The sequence below is a fragment of the Acartia tonsa genome, chromosome 5 (assembly GCF_053477335.1).
Source record: "Acartia tonsa isolate MP-2025a chromosome 5, ASM5347733v1, whole genome shotgun sequence".
NCBI lineage: Eukaryota > Metazoa > Arthropoda > Copepoda > Calanoida > Acartiidae > Acartia > Acartia tonsa.
In genome coordinates, this window is record NC_137264.1 from 38,780,236 (window position 1) to 38,793,583 (window position 13,348).

At 34.9% G+C, this 13,348-nt stretch overlaps 2 protein-coding genes across 5 annotated transcripts in view; one reads left to right on the forward strand and one right to left on the reverse strand.

The window, feature by feature from the left end:
* Nucleotides 1-13,348, forward strand: part of rno (PHD finger protein rhinoceros) — a 389,004-nt gene that overhangs the window by 312,742 nt on the left and 62,914 nt on the right. The gene's annotated exons all lie outside the window — the stretch shown is intronic.
* Bap170 (Brahma associated protein 170kD) overlaps nt 1,227-13,348 on the reverse strand; it is a 34,487-nt gene continuing 22,365 nt past the window's right edge. The window contains exons 13-19 of one of the 4 annotated variants that reach the window (XR_013879851.1): nt 11,876-13,084; nt 10,207-10,632; nt 9,065-9,652; nt 5,343-5,507; nt 4,479-4,576; nt 3,587-4,013; nt 1,227-1,759 (exon numbers count right to left, since the gene is read on the reverse strand). Coding sequence is in view for 2 of the 4 variants with exons in the window: in XM_080161590.1 (XP_080017716.1) it covers nt 3,899-4,013; nt 4,479-4,576; nt 5,343-5,507; nt 9,065-9,652; nt 10,207-10,632; nt 11,720-13,084 (2,757 nt within the window). In the remaining 2 variants the exon portion in view is untranslated. Of the gene's footprint in view, nt 4,014-4,478; nt 4,577-5,342; nt 5,508-9,064; nt 9,653-10,206; nt 10,633-11,719; nt 13,085-13,348 lie in introns of all 4 variants that reach the window. The other 3 variants (XR_013879850.1, XM_080161591.1, XM_080161590.1) reach the window with 3 other exon arrangements.

Below are 13,348 nucleotides of genomic sequence, written 5' to 3' on the forward strand. Positions count from 1 at the left end.
GCTAAGTTTTAAATCGCTAGAACATGCTTATGATAGCGATAAGAGCTCTTCGTTTAGGACGGACGTACGGACCGACCATATACAGGGTGAGTCAGAAAAAACTGAGTTTTTCGATTTTCAGTAACAACCAGAAGGAATACAGAAAAAATAATTATATATCCTTGTTCTCTGTACAAAAGCACTTCAAACTTGTAAAAGGTGTTCTTCATAATCTCTAAAAATGCGGCCTCTATGATAGGTGTATGGTGTCAAAAAATGCCTTGTGTGAAAATGTTGATCAAGAAAAATTTAAATAACTCTTCTATTATGTATAAAAAAATCTTAAAATTTCAATATTTATTTAGAAAAAGGTAAAAGAAAAGTACCTTAATGAGTTTTAAAGGTGAAATGCCTTTTGGCTCCTCACAAAAGCATTTTTAAAATACTGCAATTTGTCATTTTTTCATATTTCTTGATTGTGATGCATGTGGTTTAAAAGAATCTTCTATAATAACGTAGCTTATAGTAAAAAGAAAAAAAACCTTTTTATTTGACAAAAAAATCTCTTAAGATAAAAAAGTTATCAAGGTTTGAATTTTTAAAATGAAAATGCTTTTTAGAAACCCTACCCTATTTAAATGAAGTTATTATGATGGATTATAACACATAAGTATAATTTGTCAAAAGGGGGCGGAGATTTTGGAGATTAAATCCAGTCTTGCATCAAATATAGAGGAAATTCAGGGGGAGGGGGTAGGAATTTAGGTAACAAGATGAAATATTTCCGGTCATGAGCTGGTTTTCCGGTCATGGAGTATTAAATCTTAACAATAGATTACAACAAAACGTTTGATTTATAATGTTTGTAATCATTTAATTTAAATAAATTGTATTTTTAAGATTTACAATCTCTTGAATACAAATTTTAATAATCAAAAATATGTTTGTTTATATTTTTAGAATGGTAGACATTTTTCATTATTCATAAATCTACCTAAAAAGTACAAAATAATGGCCGAAAAAGTCACCACACACACTTTTTGAAATCTTTATGCTCAAAAAAGCGCCGTTGTTTTCAGAGATATTCAAAAACACCTTTTCTAAGTTTAATGTATATTTTTAAAGAGAACAAGAACCTATAATTGTTTTTTCCATATTCCTATTGGTTGTATCAGAAAATCGGAAAACTCATTTTTTTTCTGACTCACCCTGTATGTAGAAAACCTTCACTTTCAAAAAAAAAACAATTTAAAATCGTGACATTTATTTCAGTCCGAATGATTTGATGTGTGTGTAGTTTTTATGTGTATGTGTGTTTTTTTAAAAAGTAAATATACATACATAACATTAGAATATACGTTTCATAATAACCACAATTAATTATTAATACTAAACACAGTTCAGCAAGCAAAAAAAAGGAATAAGAATATTTTTTTTATATAAAATCTTACTCAATCTTTTTTTCCTTATACACAATAATATTAATTTAAAAAAATAACTTAGTTGTCGAATTTTACATAATTTAAAAAATTCATATGTCATGATTTCTTTGTCACCCAAAAAAATGGATGCAATAATAACGCCGCTACTTTTTAAAAATTGTAAAGAGAAAGCTAACTTAAAAATACAGCTATAATTTTGAAACACTGAGACACAATTTAAAACATTTTTTCTCCAATTTTTGCAGCGACTTTTTTTTGTACTTTAATTAATCTCGCAGATAAAGGACAGATAAATAAAACGACTTTAAAACTAAAGTCTGAACAGAATTAATAAATAACTAAATAATAAGAACATGAACATTATCAGATCAAAGTGCTGGAATAGATCCCCCATACCCTACAATTTTGGATCTAGTGCAGTTCACGGTAAAATGATCCTAGGATTGTTTATCTCGAAAAAAAAACTATGATCTTTAAAGGCTGCTAGCTGCCAAATGGCTGAACGTGCATGTTATGAGCGAACATAATGTATACGTTAAGCCGTTTGGCCGCTAGTAGCCTTTCAGGGTCATAGACTTTTTGGGATAATCGTTACCAGGAACATTTTACCGTAAACTGCATTAGATCCCAATTTTCAATATACAACCGGGAAAAATGCGTTGAAAAAATATAATGAAAGCCCTTTCTTAAGCACTGAAAAAGATAAATTCATGTTTTAAAAACTAAGTTTTATAATCTTAAGATCCCTTCGGGACTTAAGTATTTAAAACAAATAATTGCACAAAAAAATCTAAGTTTTTTTTCCACCAGAAATAATATCTAACCATTTAAGATGTACATATGATAGGTATTAGTCTAGAAATATAAATAATTTTAATACCAAAAACTGCTCAACAAACACCTTCAATGGTTAGATAAATAATCAGATTTTTAGATTATGCCCAAACACAAAAATTATAAACAAAACAACAAAAGGATCAAAAATGATCTTTTCTGCATCTTTTCTTGGTATAACATATTTTCTTTTTAAAATTCATTATTATTATAAATTATTTTTGACATTTTGTTTAATTATGTATAATGGTACTAAATTGTATAACAAACTTAATAGAAAAACAACTAAACATCAAATTAATAAAATAATTTAAAAAGCATAAAATACTGCTATAGAGTCTAGGTTTTAAAGGCTATTTCTTTAATGTCCTACTTTATAAAAACCTTTCATAATGTATTATTATGAAAACTGATGAAACTTAGACCCTACCCAAATACTGACATCAGTTCAATTTATAAATAAAAATAATCTACCTAGGTACCTTTTACAATTTTTACTACACACCTTCAAAATTGAAAACAGTTTATTTTTCTTCTTCAAAGCACTGATATGAATTTACTTTTTTTTTACAAGAATAAATGCTTGAATTCAAACAAATAACATTATTGTTTTTTTTTTAATCAAACGGCAATCTTATTTTAAGTGTGTTTTTAATAAAACTAAAGTAGTACAATCATAAGTTAACTGAGATATAATAAATTCAGATATTTTTGAGTCGATTTTTATTAAGGTATAGATGATAAAAAATTCTACTTGGCTTATTTAGTCCGCTTTTAAAAAGCTATGCCCGAAATATTTATTTTGGCTCAGAGCTACGGTTCTTGGTCACTCAGTTTAATAGGGGGGGGGGGGGGGGGGGTAATGCAACCATCTCGTAATCAATGTATAAATGGCACTTAGAATTGGTAGGTTTTTTTCCCCTAAATCGAACAAAAAGTTGAAAAAGTAACGTCTAACGGCTCAGCCGTTTTTTCAACATTTTAAAGCATATGTTTGCTTTAAATCATGTGAAATGATTCAAAAAATATTTTTTTCGATTTCTAGTACCAGCAACTACTGGCTAGAATCGTTTAAAAACGTTGTGGAGATAGGTTTCGTGATGGATTTGCATAGAAAAAAAGACAATAAATGGCAAACGGATGAGCCGTGAGCCGTTACTTTACCAATTTTTTGTTCGATTTAGGGAAAAAAGACCTACCAACGATTACTCACGCAAAATTTCAGATCGAAATTCGAATTCTGAGTGCCATTTATACATTGATTACGAGATGGTTGCATTAACCGCCCCCCCCCCCCCTTTAGATATTCTACTCATGCAATTTTTAGAGACCTTCTGTGGGGGATGGTTGGATAATTCATGGAATCCAATTTTTTAACATGCCTTTTTTACAATATTGTTTATATGAGCACTAATTAAGTGTCTTCTGAAGATTAATATTGGCTTTTTTTTACTGTTCTAGCAGAATATAAATATTTTGATATTATACTGTATGGCTTTAATTCACTTAGCCATTTATTTTTTTTTATAATTTTGTGATTTTTTTAACACTACGACACTGGTTTGTCATGGTCTATGTTGTTATTATTGAGATATCTTGTCTGATGCGTCTGTGCCATTTTTCCCCGCATTTTCTATGCCTTGCTACGTGAATTCTACGGCATTGTCCATTTCGTAGAGTATTTGTGCCACTGTGCGGGAGGACTCAACGTTGGAAAGCGCTACGGTGGACAGATGTGATTCATAGGCACGGATTCGTCTGAGAATAAAAAAATAATTTTAATTTTAATACAAAAAAGTCATTTTTTGATAGTTTGATGTAACAGACATTTTGAAAAGAAATATGCTGTCAATATGCTGTCGAAAGGGATAGTTTCTATGAGATTTAAAAGGTGATCATAGTAGTTACAATTGTATAATCAACGAATTTAATTTTCTATCACATATTTTTTAAAACAGAAAGACTTGTGGATGCGAACCATGAACAACGGCGGCAGTCTCAGACATCTTCATTTTTTAAGTCGCTATGGTAGAATTTATGACTGGTATAATTCTTCTTTACAGTGAAACATCTCAGGGGTCAAGGGATAATTTATGTGACTACATTGAGAGAGGACATAACCCCCCTAACAAGTTAAATAATCGTTCCTAGTACCCCTTTACCTAACAAGCCAATAGAGGCCTCTAAGTGCGAAATATCTATTAAAAAAGAAATAGTACTTACAATCTGCCGCTTGGAGAGTAAATGACTAGGTTTCTCAGGATAAGGGACGCCGTCAAACGGATGGACTTGGTCACAGGACCTTCTTTCTCATCTTTCAACTAGATAGAGAATAGATAGTTAGATAGATAATAGGACAGATAGGTAAATATTTGTAAGAAGTATGGACCTTGTTACAGAATATCTTTCAACTAGAATTAAAATAGTTAGATAGATAATATGATAGATAGATATAATTTAGTCAGACAGATAGACTTCGTCACAGGACCTTCTTTCTCATCTTTCAACTAGATAGATAATAGATTTGCTATTACTTCTATCTGTAATATGTAAAAAAAAAAAATTGAACTAAATAAGATTTATGTCTTTGCTTATTGAAAAACATATCGAATAAATAACTTTTATATCCTTTTAATAATTGCATGTCCTTTAATTAAGTTTTCTGTCTTTTTATATAACCCTTGTTCACTTGGTGCTTTCCCTCAATGTGACTAGAGTGTAAGAACACCCGCCTCTTATTTTTAAAAATAACTAATTAAAAAGAGGGTAGTTTTTGTTCTATAAGCCAAACCGCTGCATGGTTACCCAACCCAGGGAAAAGGGGATGTGATGACACACAATTTGAAAGGAAGTTTACCCACAACCCCCTTCTCTTGTTTCTCCCCCCCTTCTTACCCACTCCCCTTCAGTTACGAAAAAACAAGTTTTACTCCAACAAAATATTAAATTTTGCGGCATTTTCAATTGGATGAAAAGCAGCCACTGACCCAACCTAAATACGCCCTAATGTACAAATAATGAGGAATGAGCTCTGTCTGCATGTCAGTAGGTATATTTGTCTGTAATTCTCTAAAATCAAAAGCATACCTCGAGCTCCTTAGGTGCAGTAAACTCTTGCGCGTGCCGTTTTATCGCGTGCAATGCCGCGTTCGGCGCGTAGCCGGGGTGCGGCGGTGCGCTCGGCGGTAACGGGACATCAGATTTACCGTTGTGCGCAATCTGCACACGTCTCACAGCCATCAGTTTCATCAACTAAAAAACAACAAGAATTAATTTTGTAAGAAAAGATGCATGAAACATTCAGGGGTGTATTTTCTGCTTGGGATCCCCTGCTAAACGGGGGGGAGGGGGGATAACAAATAAGTAGGAGTGGAGGAAAATGAAGAAATAAACCGCCCTTGGGGAAAAAAAGAAAAATATGTGGGAGGGAAAAAAAAAGATAAATTAAATATCACTGAAAATATTTTTTTCTCCTTAGGGGAAAAAAATAAGAGGGTGGATAAAATATTTTGCTCCCGGGGAAAAAATCTTGTACAGAATATGCACCCCTGGAAACATTTAGTAAACGTAATAAGAACTTAAACTTATCACTCTTAAACTTATCGAGTATCTCTGCTGCAAGCGTATTTCAGTGTTATTTGTGTTAGCGTTTCAAATACAGTATCTTTTTATGACTTATGACGGATAAAAATAGACTTAGAGCAGCTGTGCTACAAATAAAAATGAATACAAACAAATACAAACAAGGATGAGAACATCAATAAGTAGCGAAGCAAATCACTATGGATTGTCATACAGACAAAGTGATATGTTCAGTGATCATAAAAAATACAAGGAGCATAAATTAAAAAGAGAAAAATATTTAGAAAATCTTTTTAAACTGGTACTGTAAGCTGTCTTTATTGAATAACATATAATAATTTTACATTTTTTAATTTCATTTCTTTCAGACATTCGGACATTTCGACTTTAAGAGTAGTTTCGCTACTTAAAACTGTTTCCTTACAATTGGCAACCCCGTATTGAGAAATGATAAAATCGCCAAACCTCGAACAATCGCAGCTTACTGCAGCTGTTAAATACCCCTTTCCTTTTAAGTTCTATCCCCCAATTCTTTATAACACCCCCATTAAATCGTCATAACTTTACCCCGTTCTCCCCCTTCTTCTTGAAATAAAAACTTTATGTAAAACAATAATGAAATGACCCCTTTCGTTTCTTCCCTTTATTTTATGGACTTAAAAACAAAGACCTGCCAATTAATTTGATTTATTTATAGAAAAAAAGAATCTTTAAAAGTACTTAGTAATAGAAGACAAATAAGTAGTTGTAAATGTTTGTCTACATAGAGCTCATGAACGGTTCAAACCATCGTTCAACAATTATTAGGGAAGTTTAATGTCAGTCAAGGGTGAATTCCCCCCCTCCCACCTGCACTCAAAGTATAAACAGCAAAACTATTCAAATAATTTGAGTAAACTAAATGACCTTTTTTGTCATTTTTGGATAAATCACCTAGGTATTTTACCCTCAAATTCCAATTACAGAAAATTAAGTTTAAATTGGGTAAAGAAAAATTCGTCTTTCAATTAAAAATGCCTTAAAAAATCAGTAAGAAATCTTTTTCTACCCCCCCCCCCTCTAGAAGAGCAGTATTTCTTATTTTCATAGAAACTTGCCCCCCTAGTTACGCAGATGTACGCAAAAATTGTGAAAGAAAATCTAAACATTGAAAGTACAACAGTAAAATCCTCGAACAGATAACAGTAACGCAGAAATACGCAATAAATGCGTCATGTGGAGGGATATAGTATTGTTATAGTACAGTAATACATTTATTACCCTAGATAGTGTATCAGACATAATAATCTATAAAACTAAGAAGGGAATTTCTAGCAGAAGTTTTTGATTTATATTTAATTAAATAACCCAAAAATTAGAGAGAAAAAAACTTGTGCCGACTCTCAGGTTCTTTGAAAATCAACCAATAGTGTCGTGAATATTAACACAGACAATTAACAGAAAACAATTTGATAACAGACGAAAAAGGTCCTTGAAAAAGGGAGGCAGATAGTAATCTGTATATACATCTGTCACTATAATTGACAATTCAAACCAATATGTGGTTGAATTGTTGCTGTGTTCCTATTAGCACAATTAAAGGATTGTGGATCTAGACCTCTAATATTTATTATAAGAGTAAACCTACAGAGAAACATATTATGTGTAATACAGAAATTTTTAGCAAGTATACTATGTTAACAACCTCGAATAGATGACAGTACACTTTTCATTAAATATAGAATAATACTACGACAAATAGACGATTCTTTCCAGGGGCGATTTCTCTTAGGAGGGCGGAGGTACTCTCCCTCAAAATAGATATAAAACTCCCCTGGGCCTATAGGAAGCTTCACCGTAAAGGAGAAACATGTCAGTCAAGTGGTTACCAAAATATAAAGTTAAGAATATAGACATTTAAAAAAATAAAAAGTAATGCTTTTAAAGAAAATAGACCGCGGATATTGAAAACAAGGATGACAACATCCATAAAAGCGAAGCACTGAAACGGTAGGACAAACGGACATTAACACTTGTATAGTATCTGAACTGAATAATCAGAATTTAAAAGTATAAGAGCTAAAGCAAAATTGTAAGTAAATTTGTTGAAAAGCTGCTTGAAGCAGGATAATGTTTATGGACATACTTAAATTTTTGGACTTGATTATAGAGTTGCTTCGCTTATAATATTGTTCTTTGTTGTCCCAGGAATCAATATACCAAAAATCAGATCAAACGGATAATTAGAACACTTGAAAATTTGTTGTTAAAAAAGGAGAAAAATCAACATGTTTAAAATGGACGTACGGACATTCTGGTAATGATTATAGAGGTGCTACGCTTTCTAAATCGTACCCAACTACTACAGGAATCATCATGCAAAGTTTGAAATCGATAGGACAATTCTAACATGCCTAAATTAACGAACAAAAGCTATCTATCTCGGACGGACGTACGGACGGACGGACGGACCGACCCTAATTATAGAAAAGCTTCGCTTTTAAAAATATACCAAGATTAATTCTCTTTTTGACCTATTATAAAACTTTAAAAGGAAAAGGTGAACAGAAAGAGATAGATGAAGTGTGGTAGGGGAGAGAAAAGTGGAAAGGAGGTGGAGAGAGAATGAGAGAATACTGATGGTGAATAATAAAATGTCGTTTCTCGCGGCCATACGCAGTGTTGAAATGGTGACGCAATTTTCAGATATGAGTTTCTGCGATTAGAGAAAAATTTATCTTTATATTATAGCGATTTAAATACATCTTGCAAGCATCCCTTTTATCTTAAGAGAGAAAATAAGTAATTCAAATAGCGAAAACTTAGATAAGATATTTGCGTCATCATTCCAACATTGCGTAAGACCGCGTACGAACGCGAGAAATGGCCTTTTTATTACTCACCATAAGATATATAATACTGATATAGCGAGAAAAAGGGGTGTGGAAGTAGAGAAATGTAAAGTTAAAGAGGAAAATCTTTCTGATCACAGTTCCAATATAATCAGTGAATCACCCCCTTCTAAAGGTAAAAGAAGTTAAAAAATTTTAAGTAACAAAAATGAAAACATGTTTAAAATGCATTTGGTGCCTGTACACAATTATATTTTTAAAATACACTTTGATTGCAACTTTATAGACAATTGGATAAAATCTTTTTGGATGAGTCAACTTTTGGTATTTTTCATAAAACTGTCTGTCTATCTGTCTGTCTGTCTATCTATCTATCAATCGATCTATCCTTCTAACCTGAGGATGACAATGTCTATCCTGGAAATGTGTCATCAGGGAAAACCTTTTCCGCTTCAATCCATCACAGCGCGCCCACAGGCAAGGAATATCCTCGCCCTCGAGGTGTATCGGACAGTGCTCCGCTATGGCGTGTCTCTCCACCTCTTTGGGCGCCTTGAACGCCTTCATACAGCCAGCCCACTCGCACAAAAACGGCTTCGACGGGTCAATCTTAACGGGCGGCTGCTGCTGCGCAGCCGTGGACGAATTTGGCGGCGGGGTTTGGCTGACGGAAGGCGGTGCTGGGCTGGCCGAAGGCGATAAATGGTCGCCGTTGGTTAACGGCGGTGTTTGTCTCGCCTTGTTGTCGGTTAATCCATTGGTTGTGACTATGCTATTATGATTGGGTGTTGTTCCGTCCAAGGACGTCATTTGTTGGCCGGACGGGAGGACAGTGCCGCTGGGGACAACCACCTGCCGCACTATTTGTTGGCCAGACGGGGTATTGATCACTTGTTTAACAATTTGCTGCGGCTGCTGGCCGCTCAGCTGCTGCTGCTGATCTTGGTTGAATACTAGCACGGCTTTGCCCTGCTGGTTTATAACCTAAATAAATATTAGTGTTATTGTGCATGACTTTACTTTATAATATAAATGAAAGCTTAATGAACATGCAAATGCATTAGGTACACCGTAATAAATGATAATAGTTATATTTCCTACTTTTGAACTAAAGATTCGTACACTAATAATAAAAATCTTCAGAAAAAACATTGCAAAATTTTAATTACCCTAGAATTTCAAACCTTCATTTACTGTTGACAAAAAAAGAAAATAAAAACAAAATATCTCGAAAGACGTAACCATGTACCATTACTAAGAGAGATTGGGGGGACAATGGGCTGTTTTACACCAGTCCCCAAAGTCTTATATTAACGTTTTCTTATTCGTTGGCTCAACAACTTTGGGGACTTTTAGTTAATTTTGATTATTTGGTTTATTAAGTTGAGTGTTAAAACGTTTCAACCGCTAATTGTAATTTACAGAAGAGAACTTTTGTGTATAATCGTTGGGGATATACATTATACATGAATTATCGGCCATTGTCCTATCCCTCTAGATCCCTGGCCAGTACCTAACCCCATGACCAAGTTATTTACCTGTTGTGCAGGCACCATGGTGGTCTCGCCGTTGGCACTGCTCGCCTTCAGGTAGAACTGTCCGCTGGAAGTCTGGACTATCTGTGGCTGTCCTTGTCCGGCATTTTGTATAATCTGACCGCCGGCCACTAACTTAACGCCGTTAGAGTTACCGTTAAATTGTCCGTTAGGAAGGCCGTTAGTCATGGGTGTGCCGTTATTTTCCACGGCAGGCTTTTTGGCAGCGGGCAACAGGCCGTCCATTTCGTTCGGGCCACGCTTACCCATCATTGAGTCACCGTTAAGTTTGGAATAATCGTTATTCACGCCGTTCACCATAACAGGTTGTTTATTGTTTTTGTTTAATAACTCTGTGAGATTGTCGTTGCTTCCGAATGTTGAATCTTTGGCAGAGATTCCGTTCTCCATAATAACTTCAGGGTTGCCCTAATAATTATAAATAATTGAATTTTCATATTTTAAAGTTTAATCTTTGGGAAGGTATAACAAGAACCAAAATCTGCATTTTTAAGTATGAAAACTAGAAGTAAAGAATAGGGATGTGAATAGTGAATTTGTAGATTTTCGTAACAAATATATCAGTTTTTTTCGATTGAAATAAGTTAAAATTAATTAGGATAAATAAGACTGAATAAAAAGTATTTTATTACAATAACAACTAGTTTTTCAAATAAAATAAGATCTAGCATTAAAATGTTAAGGCAATTGTCATAAAAAACCATTCTGATAAAAAAGTGGGAAGCGAAAGTTTCAATATTGAGACTAACTTTTTTTCATGGGAGGTTGCATTATAAATTACAAATATGCGAAGATATCATTGAAGATAGTCTGTTACATTTACAAAAAAAATTATGCAATTTAAAGATGAAGGGCATAAAAATGTATTTAATTTAGTTTACTTCAAAAAGTGATACTTTTGTCCTTCCCCTCAAAAGTACAAGTGCAAAAAAAATGAAGCTACTACCACTGGAACCGAGCCAAAGCATGCAAAAGAAAAATAACTGTCATAGAATCTAATTTTCACCTATTGACCTATTTATAAAACAAATATAAATTGTTTGGTACTTCTGTCATAAATAGGTTTTTTTAATTTCCACCGAAAAGTAAATAAAAAGTAATACATTAGTTCTGCTATTGTCTGAGGCAAGCAAAAGATATTAATAAATAATACAATTAAGATTGCTTTGGAAAAAATAATTAAATTAAGATTTTTCATCACCTATTTTCCTCAAAATTTTGTTAGTTGAGCCGTCTTAAAAAAGTTATTAGTTGCATATTCATAAACATAAGAAATTAAGCATTTACTTTGGATATTTGAAGACCTAATTGAAAATATTGTTAAGGGAAGAAAAAAGCAAGATAATAGTCTTTTCATTATCTCGAGACTAAAAAAGCAAAACATATTCCATCACCAAGCAAAATATATAATAAGCAATTTCAAAATTTTTGTCCTATTTCCTTAAAATTAAGAAGCATTTTGCGTGCAAGCGTGCATATTTACGTGTCCACCTACCCTTTGTTGTGCATCTATAGGAGGGGTGTCTTTGATTAATAAATCCTTTAGAATATTGCTTTGGTGCTCAGTTGCGGTGGTAGTAGTGCTTGTTGTAAACGGTGCGGAAGAATAAAATTGGTTGTGCATCGCGCCGCCGCTAGACTGATTCTCTACCTTGCTGTTGGTCAACACCATGTTGTTCATCCCCGGCGTCGAGCTGTTCGTGGTTATGGTCTGTCCTGAAGTGCTGACAATCATCATGTTGGGTTGGCCACCCGAGGAGACAATCATCTGCTGGCCTCCAGAGGTCATGATCATTTGTTGGCTGTTTGAATTTACCACCTGACCGCCTTGTTGCATTACTATTTGGCCGCCTTGCAGCAGGACCGGTTGTCCCTGGCCTCCGCCCTGGATTTGAACAACCTGTCCCGACTGTGATTGGACCATAACAGGAGCGCCGTTGGCGCCCTGTGGCTGCATAGCAACTATCACTTGCTGGCCAGGTTGGGGCCCGCGCACGAATCCCTGCTGCTGGCTGACAACGGGCTGACCGCCAATTATAACTTGCTGCGATCCGGCCGGTTGGGTGATGATCCGTTTCTGTATCACTTGACCCTGGGCGTTGACAATGTTTTGGATAATTTGTTGTGGTTGTGGTTGCTGTTGGATTACCTGTCCTTGTGTCCCTGACACTTGAACCAACTGTCCGTTCTGATTTATAACCTGAATAACTTGTTGTTGGCCGTTGGGTCCGGTGGATGTTGCATTAACCACCTGGCCTTGCACGATTTGTCCTTGTTGGTTAACAATCTGCATAACTTGTCCAGTGGAATTTGGCGGCTGGACACTGACCGCCGCGGGCGGCGTTTGTTGTTGCGGCGTTCCCGGCCGCACAATTGTCGGCTGGATGACCGACTGCTGGACAATAGGCGGCTTTTGCATCAGCGGTTGGTTTGGTAGAGATTGAAGAGGGATTGGTTTTTGAGCCGCCAGTGTTTGTTGAATTTGCTGCTGGGGGGCAGGTTGAGTTGGTAGGGGCGGTGTTTGTAACTGTTGCTGTCTGCTCGCCTCTTGGGCGGCTTGCGCCTGTGCCGGCGTTAACTTCAGCGGCAGCGGCTGGGCCCTAACTTGGATATCAGTATAATGGCTCTCAACTTTGCCATCAATATTTTTCTTGTTTGGGCCCGTAGTTCCCCCGAACAAGGTTCTGATACACAGGGCATAATGCTGGGAGGAAATAACTTCTCTTCTACCCATCCGATGCATAGAGGCTAAATACTGTTTATACATAATATTCTGCTCTATGCTCTTGCCCGGAGCTGGCTCGTAGGTGGCCTTCAGCCAGGAGAGGCAGAAGACGCGATGTGGCTCGTCGTTAGACACCTAGGTTCATACAAAAACTTTAGATTAAAAAAGCAATGGCTGATTTTTAAAACTTATGTATAAAATAAATGTAAAATACAGAAAAACTTCTTTTAAAAAAATCATCCTTACTATTTTTATTTTAAAAAGTTAACTCAAGTTCTACAAAATCTTGGGATATGTAAATTCATAAAATACTTAATTCAAATTCAAGACCAAACCCCCGTGTCTTAAAAACTTAAAATAAAGAGAATTCAAAATCAAAATGCCTTTCAATGAACTTTC